General features: G+C 36.6%; 1 protein-coding gene and 1 non-coding gene across 2 annotated transcripts in view; one reads left to right on the top strand and one right to left on the bottom strand.

The window, feature by feature from the left end:
• The window catches only part of TENM1 (teneurin transmembrane protein 1), an 862,693-nt gene that overhangs the window by 321,058 nt on the left and 520,354 nt on the right, over positions 1 to 21,281 (top strand). The window contains exons 5-6 of the mRNA XM_070462280.1: positions 4,834 to 5,094; positions 6,885 to 6,941. Coding sequence (XP_070318381.1) covers positions 4,834 to 5,094; positions 6,885 to 6,941 — 318 coding nt within the window. The remainder of the gene's footprint in view (positions 1 to 4,833; positions 5,095 to 6,884; positions 6,942 to 21,281) is intronic.
• LOC139033344 (U6 spliceosomal RNA) lies at positions 2,689 to 2,796 on the bottom strand. Its single transcript, XR_011485929.1, has one exon. It is a non-coding gene; the product is annotated as a U6 spliceosomal RNA (small nuclear RNA).

Below are 21,281 nucleotides of genomic sequence, written 5' to 3'. Positions count from 1 at the left end.
TCTTATTAAATATCAAATGTTCTTTTTTTTGACTGAGTAGTATTCCATAGTATGCACCTACCACAGATGATTCATCCTATTAGCTATTTGTGGACACTTGGGTTGTTTCTAATTTATAGCTGTTACTTGAGTAAAGTTTCTGAACACCCTCATACAGATATTTGCGTGGACAGCAATTTTTATTTTTTTGTGATACATGTCCCAAAGTACCTTGTTCTCCTGTTAAATTTAGCTTTATCTCTTTAGGAAGCTGCCAGATTATTTTCCAAAGTGATTGTACCACTTGACTTTCTTACCAGCAGTATATGTAGCGGCTCCACAGCTGATGTGGTCAGAATTTTTTAACCATTCTGGTAGGTCTGTAGTGGTATCTCATTATAGTTTTAGTTTGCACTTTCCTAATAACTAATGATGTTGAGCAGCTTTTCATTTGTTTGTTCCTTCCTGTATCTTTTCCTGTGAAGTATCTCTTTGAATCTCTTGCCCATTTTAAAAACTGGATTTCAACTCTTTATTAATCTGCTCAAATTTGTCTCCTACAAGGCTGCAAAATAGTTTTTCCTTTCAATCAGAATTGAATACATGTTCATGAGGCCTACATACATCATTCACTTGGGATTATCTTTGTTTACTCCTGAAATGTAGTTTCTCATGTTGCCAGTCTATCCATTTACATCTTAGATATTCTAAGATTGTACTTACATTTCTCTTGTGGCTAGCTTTTTGGTAAGAATAGATCTATACTAAATCCAATTGAACTTTATCTTCTCTTGGGAAAAAGTAGTATTTTAGGTAACAAGGTTATATGTGCAAGGCTAAAAACATCCACTTATGGTGCCTTGTAAGTGCTTTTATAGAAAGTACATCCTATGGGAATTTTGAATACCACCAAGATATTTGTGTTTTTAAGGAAATAATTTACAATGGTAACATCGATTTCAAGAAAGGGAAGTGCAACTGTTCAATGAATATCACTTACTGTAAATAAGTGAAACTTTTCCTTTTCTTTCTTTACTTATTTATTTAACTTTTTTCTTTATCATCAGAAAACAAGCAACTGATAGCTTACTTGGATTGTTACTTTTGAAAGTTACATATTGGTAAGGAAGTATACTTTTATCTGACTGTGTTTAAGGGAATGTGATGTTTAGTCTTTGCATTCAAATCGTTGTTCCAATAGAAATCTTACGTAATTTTTTATCATATTATACCACATTTCCTTAGACGGGAACAAATCCATGTTCAAATTTCTTTTTGAATGGGGGGAAATCACTTTAACAAAGAGGGATTCTGCTTATATCCATCAGTGGTTAGTTTAAAAGAACTTTTCTATTATTTTAGTATCTGAAGTGACAAATTAGCTGTCTATTTTTATTTGCTCATCCTTTTCCAATGAATGTCTTTAATTTGACTCAGATGTGTATATTAAGATCTTTGGAAAGTCACATCGCATACATCATTGTATGAGTGAAAATAAATGCAGGTTTGTGCTTTTAAAAGTAAATTCCTTAATTAGTGCCCTGTATCCATGGGAATAGATGGGAGGGGGGCATTTTAGAGTAATTCAGTTCAATAACTTTCTTGCTGGTGTCCAAATAGAATTTGAGTTGTTGCAAAATCTTTGGTAATGCCACAGTAAGATTGCTCTCTGACTTCTCCCATTTCCCTAGCTCCCACTGATTTCTAAGAAAACTGTAGGGAAGAAGTTTTCAAAGTGTGGTCCGTGGACAAATAGCATAAGCCTTTACCTGCGAACTGGTGAGAAATGCAGATTCTTTTTTTTTTTCATTTATTTTTATTAGTTGGAATCTAATTACTTTACAGTATTGTAGTGGGTTTTGTCATACACTGACATGAATCAGCCATGGAGTTACATGTATTCCCCATCCCGATCCCCCCTCCCACCTCCCTCTCCACCCAATTCCTCTGGGTCTTCCCAGTGCACCAGGCCCGAGCACTTGTCTCATGCATCCAACCTGGGCTGGTGATCTGTTTCACTAATATACATGCTGTTCTCTCAAAACATCCCACCCTCGCCTTCTCCCACAGAGTCCAAAAGTCTGTTCTATACATCTGTGTCTCTTTTTCTGTTTTGCATATAGGGTTATCATTACCATCTTTCTAAATTCCATATATATGTGTTAGTATACTGTAATGTTCTTTATCTTTCTGGCTTACTTCACTCTGTATAATGGGCTCCAGTTTCATCCATCTCATTAGAACTGATTCAAATGAATTCTTTTTAACGGCTGAGTAATATTCCATGGTGTATATGTACCACAGCTTCCTCATCCATTCGTCTGCTGATGGGCATCTAGGTTGCTTCCATGTCCTGGCTATTATAAACAGTGCTGCGATGAACATTGGGGTGCACGTGTCTCTTTCAGATCTGGTTTCCTCAGTGTGTATGCCCAGAAGTGGGATTGCTGGGTCATATGGCAGTTCTATTTCCAGTTTTTTTTTTTTTGTAAGAAATCTCCACACTGTTCTCCATAGTGGCTGTACTAGTTTGCATTCCCACCAACAGTGTAAGAGGGTTCCCTTTTCTCCACACCCTCTCCAGCATTTATTGCTTGTAGACTTTTGGATAGCAGCCATCCTGACTGGCGTATAATGGTACCTCATTGTGGTTTTGATTTGCATTTCTCTGATAATGAGTGATGTTGAGCATCTTTTCATGTGTTTGTTAGCCATCTGTGTATCTTCTTTGGAGAAATGTCTGTTTAGTTCTGCACAGGGGCAATGCTAATCTTCTGTGTATTCCAATTTTACTATATGTGCTGCCGAAGCGAGCACGAGAAATGCAGATTCTTTAGCTCTACCACAGACCAGCTGAATGAGACATTGAAACAGGGTGGGGGAGGGCAGGCACAGCAACCTGTGTCTTGACAAACCTTCCAGGTGATTCTGAAGCACGCAGAAGTTTGGGAACCACCAGTCTGGGGAAGGAAGGAAGTTGTGAATGCAGGCCTAGATAAACTTCCTTTCCTACAGCTCCAAGCTGACAGGTTCATGACAAGGTTGCTACAGCAGCAACTACACAGGATTGGATATCTTTGTGAAATTAAGAGGCATGAATACTAACTGATCACAATGTTCTAGATCACTAAGATTTATATTGGGAAAGATGGATTTTTACTTTTAGCCTTACGTCAAGGAGAAGCCCAGTTTCATAAGGTTTTGTGTGTGACATGGAAACCATGCCTATTTCTTTAAACATCACTCCTTTGGAATTTAGAAAATTTTGGTAGAAAAACAGAATTACTCTTAAAGACATTCATCACAAAAATCATAAGCAACATCCTCAACAGTGATGAATAACCCTAAAAAAATTTATAGTTGACTTTCCCTAATACAATATAGTAGCTTTATTTGCCTGCAACATGTGTCAGAGGACACTGTGCTGGGCACCTAATGGCTATTGAATAAGCATTAATATTTGACTTGTTCAACCCTTGTTTGACAATTACATGTCACACACACACACACAAAAATAGTCATTTAAAAACCCTGTTTGTATTCTGTACTCGTCTTTCTCGAAGAGTCAGTTTAAATTGGTCTAAATGTGGTCAGTCTAAATTCTAGCACTTTTTGTATTCAAAGAATTAAATTCATTTTAGGGTTTGCATTTTATTGATATGTGCTAAGGATTAGATGCACTCAGTTAAGCTTCTTCCTGGCCAAATGACATACCCTGTCTCTGATGTCAGTCTGAGAAAATCCTATATAGTGTACAACATCCCCGGATTACCTTATCTAAGTATTACATGGACATTTCAGATGATATGTCTTGGCATGTGGTCATTTTTCATTAACTTATTAAGGTCTGTTAAAGCATCTTTCCCCCTTTTTGACATTTTGCCATAATTGAATGCAAAATTGACTGTAAAACTGAATGAATGCCTGATATCCATGCAGTAAGTTGATGGCGCTTCCTTGGTGTCTAGCAGACATCAATTGCAGATGTTCTAGGAAAAAGGACTCTGTTGCTATCCGACATTGGCTATGGACAGTGCATCTGTCCTCTGGACTTTATTTTCCTCAACTGTAGACAGAGGGGATTCATTATATCATCTCTAAGATCCTAAATATTTTATGATTCTAAGGCTTAGGGGAAGTTTGGTCGGGGGGAGGGGTGGTGATGGGGAATCCAAGCCTCAAAGCACTGCTGAGGTATAATATATGATTGAAAGATTTTATGTATTTCTTGAAAGAATGAATGGAACAGAATAATTAACATAAAGTCAGCCTCAATATTCTTTGGAGACAATGGGAAATAGTGATATTAGGTACTCATAATTTTAGAGTTTAGACTAATGTGTTTGGGAAAAATACTTTTGAAAAGTATATTTAATCTTAATGCTTTTTCCTCACAGTTTTCACCTTGAATTATGTATTCTTAACTCTAAGGTGTATGAAATACTTAGAAAAGGCAATAATTTTAATATTTTAAGCATAGGTGTGCTCTGACGGTCATATATATTCTTCCTAGAAGAGAAATATCTTTTAAAGGACAGCTCTCTACACTTTATACTCCCCTGTACTCACTTATTTCATTACATTTGTGTAATCTAAAATTGTAGCTATAAAGCTATTTTGGGCATGCTTTTTCCAGAACCTTGTAAGAATCAACAGGAGCATAATTTTAAGCTACAGAAGCGCAAAATAAGCACATAATCCTAGCTACCATAAATAAAAAGGCCAGAATTCTAACTTTGCAAAGACATAAATACTAACAATGGAGGAGGGGCACATAAGGACAAAAAAAGTAGAATTTGACCAGGTATTTCTGTTTCCTTCTAAGTTTTTTCTCTGAACTTTTTTTCTTCGCAGAGATGGAATTCTGTGAGACTCCTCACACCCTGTGCTCTGGCTACCAGACAGACATGCACAGTGTTTCCCGGCATGGCTACCAACTGGAGATGGGATCTGATGTGGACACGGAGACAGAAGGCGCTGCCTCCCCTGACCATGCACTGAGAATGTGGATCCGGGGGATGAAATCAGAGCATAGTTCCTGTTTGTCCAGCCGGGCCAACTCCGCATTGTCCTTGACTGACACTGACCATGAAAGGAAGTCTGATGGAGAGAACGGTAATATAACCATCTATATTACTAGTTTATGGAAAACCCAGAGAGAATGCAGGTTTCAGCCTTTGATTTGTTTTCCTTCCTTATATCTTCCTACCTTTCATTTCCTATACAAAATGAAAATGCAGGGTCCCATGGACAAGGCATGTACCTAAGTATCAGGCAAATAGACACATTCATTTACAGTAATAAATAAAGTACTTTTTATTTCTGGTGGTTCCCCCAAGGGAAATCAATCTTATATCATCAGCAATATAGTGCATGTCTTATTCATTACTTGCCTTTTATTTTCATCTTTATTTTCCAGTACAATACTAGTGATATTTATTTTAGAAGTACTCATTTCATGTATTTTGACTTTGTATCAATATATGAACAATGAGGTGAACAGCTGTATAGCCAAGCCTATTCTGTGTGTGTTTTCTATTTTGATTCAGATTAACCTGTCAAGTGTACAGACAAAGGCAAAGTAATCAGATTAGGCTGAAATGATTTAAAAAAAAAAAAAACAAAGTGAATGAACATCAGCCATTTGCCAGGCAATAAATAATAAGGGCAGTATCATTAAATGGTAATTATGTATTATTTTCTTACAGCTTTTAGAAATGGAAAAGTTTTTGTCACTTTGATTTGTTGGGAAGAGGTTAATTTGTTTTGTTTCCTGCTTTTCTATCCCTACAAAAGAACAAAGTCCTTTCATAAAAATCATATTAATGCTTATTAAACACATTAATCTCTTCTCATCATCCTGTTTGTCTACATTTCATAGGTCCCATCACTGGGGACCTGGTCTGTCAGCAGTGGCTAATTAGCATTTTCTCAGGTACCAGAGAGGCAGCCAACAGCCCTGAACCTGCATTTCTTTCTGTTCTGTCCTCCTCTGCCTCCCTCAGCCCAGAGGAGACATTGGCCACAAAGATATAATCAGGAATAACGTTTGTCCACTAATAGAATATCATTTCCTAAATGAGAGTCCATTACACTTTGTAATATCACCAAATATCCTTGAGGGTCTGGATTTTTTAGGTTTATTTTCATGTATGTATATATGCAATGCTGAGTTTGACCAAGAGCATGGAGGAGGTGAAGTGTGGAAGTGAGAAGGGAACATACTTGATCTCTGTCATGCATATTCATGTAAGTGAAGGAACAATAGCATGGATGTTGGGAGACCCTGCACAGGTCCCTATAGTTTTCTGGGCTTTAACTGTCAAACCAGAAAAATAACAACCAAATTTATGTGAAATCAGGTAATAGAGGAGCTCCTCTATTTCCAAGACTTCTTGTTCTCCCTTCTCATTCCCCACACACATGCGTAAGTCCACAGTCATGTCTGACTCTGTACAACCCCGTGGACTGTAGCCCACCAGGAATTTTCCATACAAGAATACTGGAGTGGGTTGCCATTTCCTACTCCAGGGGATCTTCCCGACCCAGAGATAGAACCCACATCTCCTGCATTGGTAGGCAGATTCTCTACCACTGAGCCACTTAGGAAGCCCTCACGCCTCACAAAAGGAATATATGCCAAGCTCACTGGGCTGAAACATTAAAAGAAAGTAGGTGTGGGGTTTCTTCTGGGGTGATGAAACTAGTCTGGAATTAGATAGTGGTAATAATTCCACAACTCTGAAAATACTAAAAGCCACTTTAAGAGTGTGAACATTATGGTATGTGAATCTTATTTTGATTGACTCTGTTATTTAAAAAATACTACTGGATGAAGAGTAAAGATTGAAGAATCCCAGATGAGTTGGACAAGGATTAATTAGTAAAAATATTTGCTGTTACAGGTTTTAAATTCTCTCCTGTTTGCTGTGACATGGAGGCTCAAGCTGGGTCTACTCAAGGCAAGTGTTTCCAAATATTTGATGACAAATTGTTTTTACCTCACCCCATCTCTGACAACCAGCCTGCACAGTTCAACCCTGCCTGTCTGATAAACAACACACAGGCCTGGTTCATTAACCTGTCAAAGATTAGTTTATTGGTAGCTTGTTGGTTTGTTTTCCTCTGGAAGATTTCATGGGTGTATGTTGATGGTAACAGTGAGGAGGTGAGGGAGGAGCTGAGGACAAAGACAAGATTTAAGGTCGAATAGAGAAACACTGATTTAGCATGAGTAGAGATTTAAATCAGGTATGGTTGGGTTTGGCCTCATGACTTTCTACATCATCTATGATTTTTTGCATGACTCTAGCCATTGATTTAGTATAGTTCAGATACTGCCATAACTTTACAATGCCACCTAGCAAATGGCCTTGGGCTTTTCCTTCCAATGCTCTGGCTTGGCTTAAGAATCACACTACACCCCCATCCCTGTTGTCAATTATAAATAACACCTTCAAATGAAGGAAATGCCATTCATTCTTTTCTGTAGACGTGTTGTCATTCTTCAGTGAGGGGACAGTGGTATCCTTTTACTTTTGCCTTCATTTTGCTCACTGGCTTTGCTCCTTTGCAGAGGGATACTTAAAACAATATTTATAAATGATTCTGATGAAAATCAAGTACTTTGCGAGATGGGAAACCCTCACATCTGACCACAGGGCAATGACTCAAAATTTGTTAGCAACTGGGGGAAATGGATCAAGGGAAAGATGTATTAGAATCAGTTTTATCAAAATGCACATTATCCTCCCCCACCATGAGAACTGCTTACTGTGATGAGCCACTATATGTACTGTGTTCATGTGCCATATCCCTTGGAGGTTTTAGGAACTTTTGGGAATGTTTGGGGCTGTGCAGTTTCATTTCGCCTTCCGTCTAATCAGCCATCTACCTTGGTCATGTAACACTATTTACTGAGACCGAGATGGAAGACTCAGGAGTAAAGGATATGTGTCCTGTCTTTTCTTTGTAGGTTTATCTCCCTTATGGTTTATTTTAGGAATTGGATAGGGTACCACAAAATTGGGCAGGACTGCCAAGGTAAAAACTGATCCAGTCTGCTAAAAACTAGTTTAAATGCCAGCCCCTTTTGGCCCAATGTACACCTCCAAAGAGGATTTCAATAGAGCATAGTGATAAACAGTTTGTACTGTGAAGCCAGACTTAGATTTAAATCCCACCTTAGATTTAAATCCCAGCTGTGTGATGTTGGGAAAGTTGTATAACGTTTCTGTGCCTGAATTTCATCATCTGTAAAACCAGGAGGATATTACTATCTACCTCTCAGATTTTGTGATAATTGAATAAATGAATGTATATAAAGGATAGCACTTGTATCATATAAGTATAGTCAGAATGTTCATTATTCTTATTAATCAGTACTTCACAATTTCCAAATACACTTTTAATATCTTTATCTCATTTCATCCTCATGACCCATCTATAGAATGATTATATTGTTTCAGCATTTTACATAGGAGGAAGAGTTAAAACAGCAATTTAGAAACAAGTCAGCTAAATGCAATTGATTTTTTTCCAAATAGCCAGACTTTTTAGCTCCTTTGAATCATGCATGAATATAAGACATGAACAACTTTACTCAGATAGAGTTCTGTAAGTTTTACTCTGCTAGCAGTTTTCAGTAAGGAGTATACAATTTGGAATCTTATTTATGACCTTGTGTAAGATTTTACCAATTTAGATTCCATAAATTTTCAATCAGTGATAACCAGGCCTGGCCTGCCTTCAGCATTTCCATAGATTCTTACAGAGGAGGTTTGAGTTGAGATGAGAGTGTAAATGGTTTTTCTAAAAGCATGTTAATTTGAAAAAACAAGTTATTTTCACTGAATTGAACTTAATGTTTGTGTGCAAATATTGCTATTTATTTCTCACTGATCTCATGCATTCATGAAAGCAGGCCTAGCAGGGACTCTATTTCAGTAATTTGAGTTTGTATATAGTATGTTTGAAAAGAGTAAAATAGCTTAAAATTTTTAGGATTTATATACTTCACAACCTAAGACTCCATGCCACTCCATCCATGTGCTTCAGTTAGTGTCAATGACATTTTATTTTGTTTCTATCTTCCTATATATTCTGATTTTTAGATTATTGAAAATACAATGAGATAATATCATGGGATTGATTTAGGATGATTTAAGCTTCACTCCTATAAATTTGGGAGAGAAGTGAAAGTAGGGGAATTTGTTAATTTGAGTAGGTTTTTCAACTGGGAAAGATTTGAGACATGATTTCAAAGACACTTTGAATTCTGTTCATCCTAGGCTATTATGACTTGCATTTTCTACTTATAGTTTGAAATTATGTCTGTAAGGACTTATTTCTTTCATTTAATTAATTGGTCAAGCCTTTCAAAATATTTATATTTTTTCTCACTTTTGTAAACTCTGTTTGGTTACCTGTAATGGAATTGAAGTTTCCAATATGCTTTAAGCCATGAAAAATTAAATAACTTTCACTTTCCGAATGAAGCCAACTGAGAAGTCTGAAGTACAGGGAAGGAAGAGCAGCAGGTTAACAGAAAAGAATGTGGGTTTCTTGGCTTTCAGAGGACAGTCTAAACACTAAGGTACTTTATTTCCATTCCCTCAAATACATCCTAAGTAAACCCTTTGTTGTGTATTGATGCTTAATCACCTGTTAGGAGAACTGCAGATTTACTCAAATCAGCTTCATCCTGAGGCCCATAAGCAGGAAACTTTGATTTCAGTCACAGTGCTTTATTCATTTTACCCCTTTGCTACTCCCATTTCACATTCCTACTAGTGTAACTATTCATTGTAGGCTAATACTTGAGTTGTTTATCTTCTGTCTTCATAATAGTTTTTAATAAGTCTTAGACGGGAAGCTACTTGAAGACAGAGCCTGGTTTATTCAGTTTTTTCTTCAGTACTTAGCCACTGAATCTGGAGAACAATAGGTACTAAAAAATGAAGAATATGCTTGACTCTTTGGGCTTCCCTGGTAGATCAGTCAGTAAAGAATCCACCGGCGATGCAGGAGACTGGCTATAATATGTAGGAGATGTGGGTTTGATCCCTAAATCAGGAATTTCCCCAGGGAGAAGGACATGGCAACCCACTCCAGTATTCTTGCCTGGGAAATCCCATGGACAGAGGAGCCTGGTGGGCTACAGTCCATGGGGTTGCAAGAGTTGGACATGACTTAGCAACTAAACCACCATCACCACCATGCTTTACTCTCAGGGGAAAAGTTAAAACAGAGATAATATTGTAGTTCTTCTCTAAATAGAAATGTTGCATACGTGTTCAGTTGCTCAGCTGTGTCCAACTCTTTGTGACCCATGAACTGTAGCCCGCCAGGCTCCTCTGTCCATGGGATTCTCCAGGCAAGAATACTGGAGTGGGTAGCCATTCCCTTCTCCAGGAGATCTTTCTGATCCAGGGATCAAACCCACATTTCTTGTATCTCCTACATTGGCAGGCAGATTCTTTACCAACTGTGCCACCTGGGAAGCCCTTAATAGAAATGATACAGTGGGTCAAACCTGTGGTCATCTAACACACGACTCTACCTCTGACAGGTGATCCAGTGGGCTTTTCTTAGAAGAACTTGGCAGGCCTACTTGAGCATTAACATCAGTGATTAGAGTGTTCCTCAATAATGATATTTGACTCTACATTAGGTTGGAGCAAAAAACTATATTAGCAGCTAAATTTGAGTAATCAATTTCCAGCAATGTGTTTTTCACATGTGGCCTAAATGAAACATTTGGATTAGAAAATGTGAAGTGCTTATCAAGGTGCTAAATAGAAGGAAATAGTTAAAGGCATTTTTAACCTTTAATAAAGTATTTCACAAAGAAATTACTATGGCTCTATTCTTGTTGTTAATGATATTTCTGTGTAAGCAGTATTTATTGAGCAACCACCCCAGTATCGTTGCCTGGAAAATCTCATGGACAGAGGAGCCTAGTGGGCTGCAGTCCATGAGGTTGCAAAGAGTCAGGCATGACTGAGCGACTAACACTTACTTATTACTAACACTTATTCTTTGCCAGGCTCTGTATTGGAGACTGTGCTGTGCTGTGCTTAGTCACTCAGTCATGTCTGACTCTTTGTGACCCCATGGACTGCAGCCCTCCAGGCTCCTCTGTCCATGGGGATTCTCCAGGCAAGAATACTGGAGTGGGTTGCCATGCCCTCCTCCAGGGGATCTTCCCAACCCAGGGATCAAACCCAGGTCTCCCGCATTGCAGGCGGATTCTTTACCGACTGAGCCACCAGGGAAGCCCATATTGGAGACTGGGGATATATAAAAGATGACCACTGCACAATTTTAACTCTCTCAGAATTTACAGTCTAGAGGACAAGAATGATGCCCTATGAATTAGAATTGTTTATTATTCCTTATTGTTGTTGTTGCAGGTAACAGAAACCAACTTGAGCCTTAAACCTAAAAAAACAAATTTATAAAGAGGGGCATGTGAATGCTTCATGGGACCAGGACAAAAGAAGGAACTAGATTAGAAGAATTGCTTGTTCCTTTGCCTCTTGCTTCTGAATCCATTTCCTTCAGTCCTGTCTCTGTAGATTTACTTTCTCTAAATCTCCATCCACAAGGCAAGCATAAAACCTCATACAGTTCCCCAGTTTATATTTCTTATGTTCAGGAAAGAAGTTGAGATTAACTGGATATTTTTCAATGCCATTTCTAAATTCCAGTGAGACAGAATACTTTTCCCAGCTTGAGTCAGATGTCTACCACTGGTCCCATCAGCTACAACCAGGGAGTAAAGTTAGCAATACACATGTTGCTTTTGGGGACCCCACCCACTGGATTCTTGGAGCAGTTTGCCATGCAGGTGGTCAGAATCAAGTGGGCATATATACCCAAAGAAATCTACTGGAGACAATGAAGGCTAACTGTAAGACAGTTTAGTACCATAATAAAAAATATGTGCAGCTTGCTATGAGAACACAAGGGATGTGAAATCATTTATCAAAGTAAAAATTATTATATTAGTTCAATCTAAATAAACATTGTTCTGATGGTGAGTGGTTAAGAACGTGGATTGTGGTGTAAGGTAGTCCTATGTTCGTGCCCTCGTTCTGCATCGTAACTCTTGTGTGCCCTTGGACAAGTAACTAAAGCTTTCTGGGTCTCAGTTTGCTTGCCTGTCAAATGGAAACATTACTTATTTCCGTTTTTGTGTGTGGGGATTAAATGAGAAAATGAACATATAGCACCTTACAGTTTGCCTGTTATATATTAAATGCTCAATATATCTCAGTTGTGGCTATCTGTTATACAACAAGAATTTATTATGCATGTATTGTGGGATAGATGCTCCAGGGTGAAGTCTCTTTTATCAAGGGTTTACCAGGCATACAATGTGGCTTCTGAAACATCTGGTGTGCCGGGAAACTCTAGTCTAGCAGAATTCAGCCCACCTTCTCATTTCCTTGCACTTTTCTTACCTTAAATAATATATCATTTTGAAAGTGAAAGTGAAAGTGTTAGTCACTCAGTCCTGTCCGACTCTTTGTGACCCCATGGACTGTAGCCCACCAGGTTCCTCTGTCCATGGGATTCTCCAGGCAAGAATACTGGAATGGGTTGCCATTTCCTTCTCCAGGGGATCTTCCTGACCCAGGGATCAAACCCAGGTCTCCTGCATTGCAGGCAGATTCTTCACCATCTGAGCCACCAGGGAAGACCATACATCATTTTAATAGCCAACAATCTTGTTCTGCTAAGTAGAGGCGACTGAGAGGAAATTCAGTGAAGCACTTCAGACCTCGCTGAGGGTTAACTCCGTACTATTGTATTTCCTATTGTCATTGGAGTAGCCCCTTAAGATAGAGCTGGGATTTCAACTACTCAGAGGCCTTGTTGATTTCCATGATTGTTGGGCGGCTGAGCTCCCTATGCACTGCTTGGAACTTTACAGGTAGCAGATTATCTGATACAATCCCATGATAGCCAAAAAATCCATTAATACTACTCCCCATTGCTTCTTACTGCATACGGCAGAAACCTGGTAATATGCCATGTGCTACCAATAAACACCATACCATCATAGCCATGCATTTGTCATTCTCAGAACCTGAGTTGCTCCATCAGAACAGCAGGAGTGGTGAAAAAATAGCTAGCCTAATACCTGAGTTTCTTGAATGACATGTAATAGATTATGCCAAAATAAGGTGTTATTCCTTCTCATGTTTGACCATGTGGGACCATTCATGTACAATTAATGGAAGAAATTTGTTTATTTTACATTTCTTTCTTTTGCTTTTTTGTTTTCCCCTGCTAGTGTAAGTTATACAGGACACTTCCACAGCAATGTAAACAGTTCCTCAGGAACCATCTGAATGTCAAAGGAAGTGTGTAAAACAATGCGATGACTTGGTAATAGCTTCAGCAGAAGCCCTGCCATATAACTGACATCTTAATGGCTCTGTTGGACCCATTAGACATGTGGAAGACAGTGCAGTTGACTTTGTAATGGCTCCTTTGAAAACGTTACACGATCAGAGAAAGAGTGGAAGTCATTGGGATTACTTGATGTGTGGGTGAGACACTTCTGGGATGTCTGTGATACTCTTACAATTGAGAACACATTTGATGATATTGAAATTTCAAGTCGTTATAAAGTTAGATATAACAAGTTCATATTTTCCTTTTCAGTAGGTAATTTTAACCACTTTTTTTAGTATTAAAGTAATACCAGCTGATGTTTTAAAAATTAAAACAGTAAAAGCATGTTTAAAGTGAAAAATCCTTCTTCTTTATGCTTCTATATAAAATATAGAAGTCACAGGATTACAAATATTCCATCCTCCACATGCAAGAAAATAAAAAGTACCAACTGGCATATAAGTCTTTTAGGTAATATTATAACTTTGGGAAATACACAGATAGGATTTCCATTTGTATCAGCAAGACAAGAAATTATCAAGACATTCTTGAGAGGTAACCAGTGTTAACAGTATATTATGTATAATTCCCCCAAAATGGTCTGTACATATACAAATGGGAAAACATAATATAAAAAATCAATAACTTTTTTCTACTAAAGATTATATTGTGGATATTTTCCCATGTTTGTAGTATAGATCTGCCTTATTCTTTTTAATAGCTATATAGTATTCTGCTTCTCTATGTATCATTTTTTATTTAGTTAGACTTATGTTTGTGGAAATCTGAGTTTCCAGTCCTTTAATATTAAAAACGATGCTGTACTTAACATCCTTGCACATGTTTTTGCACACCTGTTGGATAATTTCTTAGAAGTAGTAGTGATGGGCCAAGGATATGTACATTTCGCAATTTCTATAGATAATACAAAATTCCCCTTTAAAAAAACAGTTTTTCTTCCTACTAGTGCTATATACTACCAATGCACGTGTTCTCCTGTATCATTATCAACACTGGCAATGAATGAAATATCCCAATCTGCTATATGAAATGTGGTATTTTGTGCTATTATTTTGCAATTTAACTATAAGTGAACTTGGGCATCTTTTTGTATGTTAATAGACCATATACATTTTTTCTAAACTGTTGATATCCTTTACCCATTTTTTCTATTCATATTTTTATATTTCATTTTAGTTAATTTTTAATTGAAGTACAGTTGATTTACAGTGCTACACTAAAATGACTCAGTTATACCCAGGTGCTTAGTTGCTCAGTTGTGTCCAACTCTTTGTGACCCCATGGACTGTAGCCCACCAGGCTCCTCTGTCCATGAGGATTCTCCAGGCAAGAATACTGGAGTGGGTTGCCATGCCTTCCTCCAGGGGATCTTCCCAACCCAGGGATCGAACCCAGGTCTCCTGCATTGCAGGTGGATTCTTTACCATCTGAGCTACCACATACATACATTCTTTTTTGTATTCTTCTCCATTATGGTTTGTCCCAAGATATTGAATAGCGTTCTCTATGCTATATGGTAGAACCTTGTTGTTTATCCATCCTATATATAATATAGATTTTCATACTAATTAATTTTCAAGAACTTTTTATATATAAAGGGTAAAAAAAAACATTGAACACATATTATGCATTTTCCTAGTTTGTTATTTGCCTTTTGAAATAGGTTTATATGGTACATTTGTATTTGTAGATATAAAACTTTATATTTTTAAGTGATCAAATTTGAGCATCTATTTTTTATAGCTTATGGACGTATATGGAGATGATAGCTAGGTACAAAACTGAAAATCCAAAACGTGTTAATGTGCTTACAGTACCTCATGTAACTTTATAACAGCGATCCTTAACCTTTTTGGCACCAGGAACTAGTTTCTTGGAAGATAATTTTTCCATGGACAGGGTTGGGTGCATTGCATTTATTGTGCACTTTATTTCTTTTGTGACTCAGCTGGTAAAGAATCTGCCTGCAATGTGGGAGACCTGGGTTCGATCCCTGGGTTGGGAAGATCCCCTGGAAAAGGGAAAGGCTACCCACTCCAGTATTCTGGCCTGGAGAATTCCATGGACTTGTATAGTCCATGGGGTTGCAAAGAGTCGGACACGACTGAGCGACTTTCACTTTATTTCTGTTATTACATCAGCTCCACCTCAGGTCATCAGGCATTAGATCCCACAGGTCAGGAGCTCCTGCTTTATGATGATCCATGCAACTTGATATTTCAGTTTAATTAAAACAGGCATGTTCCATGTTACCAAGTCTTAATTGAATAGTATTTTAAATATATTAGTTAAGATGTAACATATCTTAACTATACCTTATTTTTGAATATTAGCATTTCCAATGTTTTACTAGTGTAAAAATGCTGTTAATACAATTGGCATCTTTGTGGTCAAAATGTTGGTCTTTTTCTGATTTCTTCCTTATAGTAGATTTTTACAAATAAAATTACAGAATTCAATAATGTTTACATTAAGACTCAAGAGAGATATTAACAAAGTATTTCTGAATTTATATATCCCATTAGCAAAGCATGAGTGACCATTTTCCTCACTAGTACTAGATGATTTACTTTAAAATATTTTTGCTAATTTTTCAATGAAATTTTAAAACAGTAATAACTATATATTTAAAATTACATGTCATTTATTGATTCTGGAATTGAACCTTTTTTCATCTTTTTTAATGGCATTTCCTCATTTGTTAATTGAACTGACTTTAAAATATGTATCATAAAAAATGAAATATGTATCATAAAAAAATCTAGAACTAATAAATAAATCTAAGAACCAGTTCTGGAGTGGGGGGCAATAAAATAGATAAGACAATGCAGAAAATAAAAGAAGATAAGAAATAAGCATGTCAAAATAACTATAAAGAGGAAATTGAATGATTCATAAACGACTACTTTGTATACCTCTTTTGAGATATACTTGAAAACCTGAGTGAAATAAATGATTTTATAGAACAAATATAAATGGCAAAAATGGCCTGAGAAAAGAGAAAACCTAACTTTTCTAATTTATATTATAGAAATAAAATTTTCAAAGAACCACCCAAACCAAAGAAAGTAGCAGAAATAGACAAAATCTGTCAAAACTTTAAGAAACACATACATCATTTCAGTGCTACTTAAATGTCTTCAGAGCATAACAAAAGGGAACTCTTCCAAATCTTCTTTTAATTTTTTGAAAGCAAGAAAAACAACGAGATCTAAAGCAGGAAAAGAAATCACAAAGTAAATCTACAAACCAAGTGTAGTTATGAATTCTGATACAAAATTCTGAGGTAAAATACTGGCAAACAAGGTCCAGCAATATAGTAAAAGAATAATATGCTACAACTAAGTGCAATTCTTGCTGGGGAATGCAAGGAGAGTTCAATATTAGGAATTTTGTTACTCTAACTCATTATATGAATAGAGAAATATAGGCAAATCACATGAAAAGTTGCATAAGATGCCAAAAAATCATTTTTTAAAACCCAATGTTGGATTAAACAAACACATAACTTACTCTCTGCTAGATATTAATGAGTTTAATTCTCACAACTACTCTCTGACTTAGGTACTAAGAATATCCTTATCTACAAATGTAAAAATTGAGGCACAATGATGATAGGCCAGGTCATTTAGCTAGTATGTGGCAAAGCCAGGATTTAAACCTAGGCTGATTTCAAACCCTTCCATTTATCCACTATACTATATTACTGCCCTGTAATTTTGGATAGAGACTCTTAACTTAAAATATATGTATAATATATATATAATTTCTTATGTAAAATTACAAAATCCACTTTTACTCCAAGTGAGGAAGCACTAGAAAGGTTTGTTAGAATCAAGAACACAAAAAGATGTCTACTTTCACCAGTTACTTGAAACCTTTTATGAAGGTAGCAGCTGTAACCGTGAGAAGAAAGACTGAACTAAGAGGAATAAAATTAGAACCAATGAGGTTAAATTATTATTTGTAGGTTATATATTTGTATATATAAAAATCTAAAAAAACAAAACAAATTAATACAAATGATAAGAATTCAGGAAACTGATTTGGTACAACATTATGACACCAATTTAATAGTTTTCTTTCCATAAAAAAAACCAATTAATTAGAAGATATAGTTGAATAGATTACAGAAACAAGAATGACAATCAAAATGCCTAGGAATAAACTAGCAAAAAGAGCAAGACACACACTCATACACACATGTATTTACACACACACACATATACATACACAAAAAACAATACTATTTTGGAATATAGAAGAAAATATAAATAAATTGAAAGCTTTAGCCTGTTTGTGGATGATATCACTGTCATAAAATTCTCCTTAAATTAATCTGTAATTTTAATATGCCTCCAAAAACAATATCAATTGACAATGTAAAAAATATGACTTACTAGCTCTAGTGTTCAAATGGAAAAAAAATGCAAATTTGCAAGAACAGGATGAAAATATTTGAAAAAAAATTGAGATAATAAATTTGCCTGATATTAAAGTTCATTTTAATTAAAACAATGTTCTAGTATGTGAACAAAGTGTTAGAATGGGAAAGGAAGCCTGGAAATGCTTCCGGAAAAATAGAGAATTCCAGAAAAACATCTACTTCTGCTTCATTGATTATGCTAAAGCCTTTGACTGTGTGGATCACAACAAACTGTGGGAAATTCTTAAAGAGATGGGAATACCAGACCACCTTACCTGCCTCCTGAGAAATCTGTATGCAGGTCAAGAAGCAACAGTTAGAACCGGACATGGAACAATGACTGGTTCCAAATTGGGAAAGGAGTACATCAAGGCTATATATTGTCATCCTGCTTATTTAACTTATATGCAGAGTACATCATGAGAAATTCTGGACTGGATGAAGCACAAGCTGGAATCAAGATTGCCAGGAGAAATATCAATAACCTCAGATATGCAGATGACACCACCCTTATGGCAAAAAGCAAAGAGGAATTAAAGAGCCTCTTGATGAAAGTGAAAGAGGAGAGCAAAAAAGTTGGCTTAAAACTCAACATTCAAAAAATGAAGATCATGGCATCTGGTCCATCACTTCATGGCAAAACTATAGATGGGGAAACAATGGAAACAGTGACAGACTTTATTTTCTTGGGCTCCAAAATCACTGCAGATGATGACTGCAGCCATGAAATTAAAAGATGCTTACTCCTTGGAAGAAAAGCTATGACCTAGACAACGTATTAAAAAGCAGAGAAATCATTTTTCCGACAGAGGTCTGTATCATCAAAGCTATGGTTTTTCCATTAGGCATGTGTGGATGTGAGAGTTGGACCATAACGAAGGGTGAGTGCCGAAGGATTGATGCTTTTGAACTGTGGTGTTGGAGAAGACTCTCGAGAGTCCCTTGGACTGCAAGGAGATCAAACCAGTCAATCATAAAGAAAATCAATCCTAAATATTCTTTGGAAGGACTGATGCTGAAATTGAAGCTCCAATACTTTGGCCACCTTATGCAAAGAACTGACTCATTGGAAAAGACCCTGATGCTGGAAAAGATTGAAAGCAGGAGGAGAAGGGGACGGCAGAGGATGAGATGATTGGATGGCATCACCGACTCAATAGACATGAGTTTAAGCAAGCTCTGGGAGTTGGTGATGGACAGGGAAGCCTGATGTGCTACAGTCCATGGGGTCACAAAGGGTCGAACTGAACTGATAGGATTATAAATAGATACAGTCTCTATGAAAGAAAATTTGGCAACATCTAGCAAAAACTCTATGTCCTTTTTACTTAGCACTTGCACTTCTTTGAATTTATCCTATAGATACTCAATGGGTATGCAGTGATATATGTGAGGATGTTCATAATAGCATTGTTTGAACTATCAAAAAATAGGGGCTGTCAATCAAAATGTTCATCAATAGGAGGCTACTTGTATAATTTATGGGGTGTGTGTTGTTAGTCACTCAGTCATGTCCAACTCTTTGTGACCCCATGGACTGTAGCCCACCATGGACTGTTTCTCTGTCCATGGAATTCTCCAAGCAGGAGCACTGGAGTGGGTTGCCATTTCCTTCTCCTGGGGATCTTCCCAACCCAGGGATCAAACCCAGGTCTCCTGCATTGCAGACAGACTCTTTACCCACTGAGCCACCAGGAAAGCAACTACAATTTATGGTAGAGTCATGCAGCATGGAATATTCTGCAGCCTTAAAAAGAATGAATATACACAGTAGAAGGAGAAGTGGAATGCCTTAGGGGGAATTGTACAGGGGGATTTCAACTCTATTGAGCCTATATTTATATGGGGTCATATATTTATTGACCCTATATTTATGTAAATATATGTAACAAATTAGCATATTTATGTATAATATTTTATTTCTTAAACTATATGGTAGGAGGTACATGAGTGTTTACAGCATTGCTCTTTATACACTTTTATGGATGCCTGAAACTTGGGGAATACATGTAAATCCATGGCTAATTCATTTCAATGTATGACAAAAATGACTGTAATGATGTAAAGTAATTAGCCTCCAACTAATAAAAATAAATGGAAAAAAAATTAAAAATAAAATAAAATAAATCTAAACAAACAATGACACAACTATATATTGAAGTAGAACAATCTTCAATATACATTTTTAAATAAAATCCACTGAGTTTGAATCATTGTGTATAGAAGTGACCTTTTTGTCTGTGACCCAGAGTAAGAAATACACTTTATATTGTGACCCAGTTCTCAATGAATCTCTAAACAAACAAACAAGCAGAAAACCTAGAAAAAAATTTCACAAGACAATATCTACCCTTACTATAAACAATGCACTCTGACGTTTTCTATCTTCTTTCATGTCTTTCTAACATTAATTGTAATCCAGTAAATTTATTTCATAACCAACTAATTGATCACAACCTGCAATTTAAAAGCAGTGATGTCTGGTACACTACACTTGGTGTGTGATTTTACATGGAACTACATGTATATATGCTTGTCTTGTCTAGTCTAGTCTGTTGTTGCTAAGTTGTGTCCGACTCTTGTGACCCCATGGACTGTAGCCGGCCAGGCTCCTCTGTCCATGGGATTCTCTAGGCAAGAATACTGGAGTGGGTTGCCACTTCCTTCTCCAGGGGGTCTTCCTGACCCAGGGATCGAACCCAGGTCTCCTGCATTGCAGGCAGATTCTTTACCAACTGAGCTACAAGGGAAGCCCATATGTGCTTGAAGATGCATAGAATTTCTCTGGAAATATTTGAATAAATGGATTATTCTGATTGCATTTGTGGAAGGCAACTAGGTGACTGTGGATAGGGATTGGAGGGAGATTTGTTTTCCTCTGTGCATTTCTGTTCTTTTAGAACTTTGTACCATATGTTATTAAAATTTTTATTTAACATATCTAAAAAGTAAATAAAATGACAGTGATATCACAGAGGAATGAATCCAAGTCACTTGCTTTCTAGACTACTTTTTAAAAATAACCAACAATTAATTGCTGCTTAGAGGGTTCTTTCCAATGTTTTAAAAAAATAGAAAAAAAGCTTCCTTAAATAAATAAAAGCACAGGATTATTAAATATTTCCTTTATGGCAATATCCAGGTTTAGCTCTTAATTTATTTCTTTAGCACAGCTTTTGTGATGTGTGTTTCTTCTAAAAAATAAGATGAGAAAAAAATATATTAGACCAAGGGTAATGTAATATTTTGCCCTTTACATCATTATTAAGTCACCGGCTCATTTTAAATTGTCATCATGAAATTAGAGCCCCATATGTGGATGAGACATGCTCTTCTATTTACTTAGGAAAAAGCTTTGTTTGGAGATCAAGTTTATGTCTTACAGAGAAAGCAAGGAAGACATGGAAGTGTTGTTAACCAGCCGATCAGCAGTTTTATGTTTCAAAGG

Source organism: Odocoileus virginianus, unplaced genomic scaffold (assembly GCF_023699985.2).
Source record: "Odocoileus virginianus isolate 20LAN1187 ecotype Illinois unplaced genomic scaffold, Ovbor_1.2 Unplaced_Scaffold_2, whole genome shotgun sequence".
Taxonomy (NCBI): domain Eukaryota; kingdom Metazoa; phylum Chordata; class Mammalia; order Artiodactyla; family Cervidae; genus Odocoileus; species Odocoileus virginianus.
This window is presented reverse-complemented; position numbering and strand designations above follow the sequence as displayed.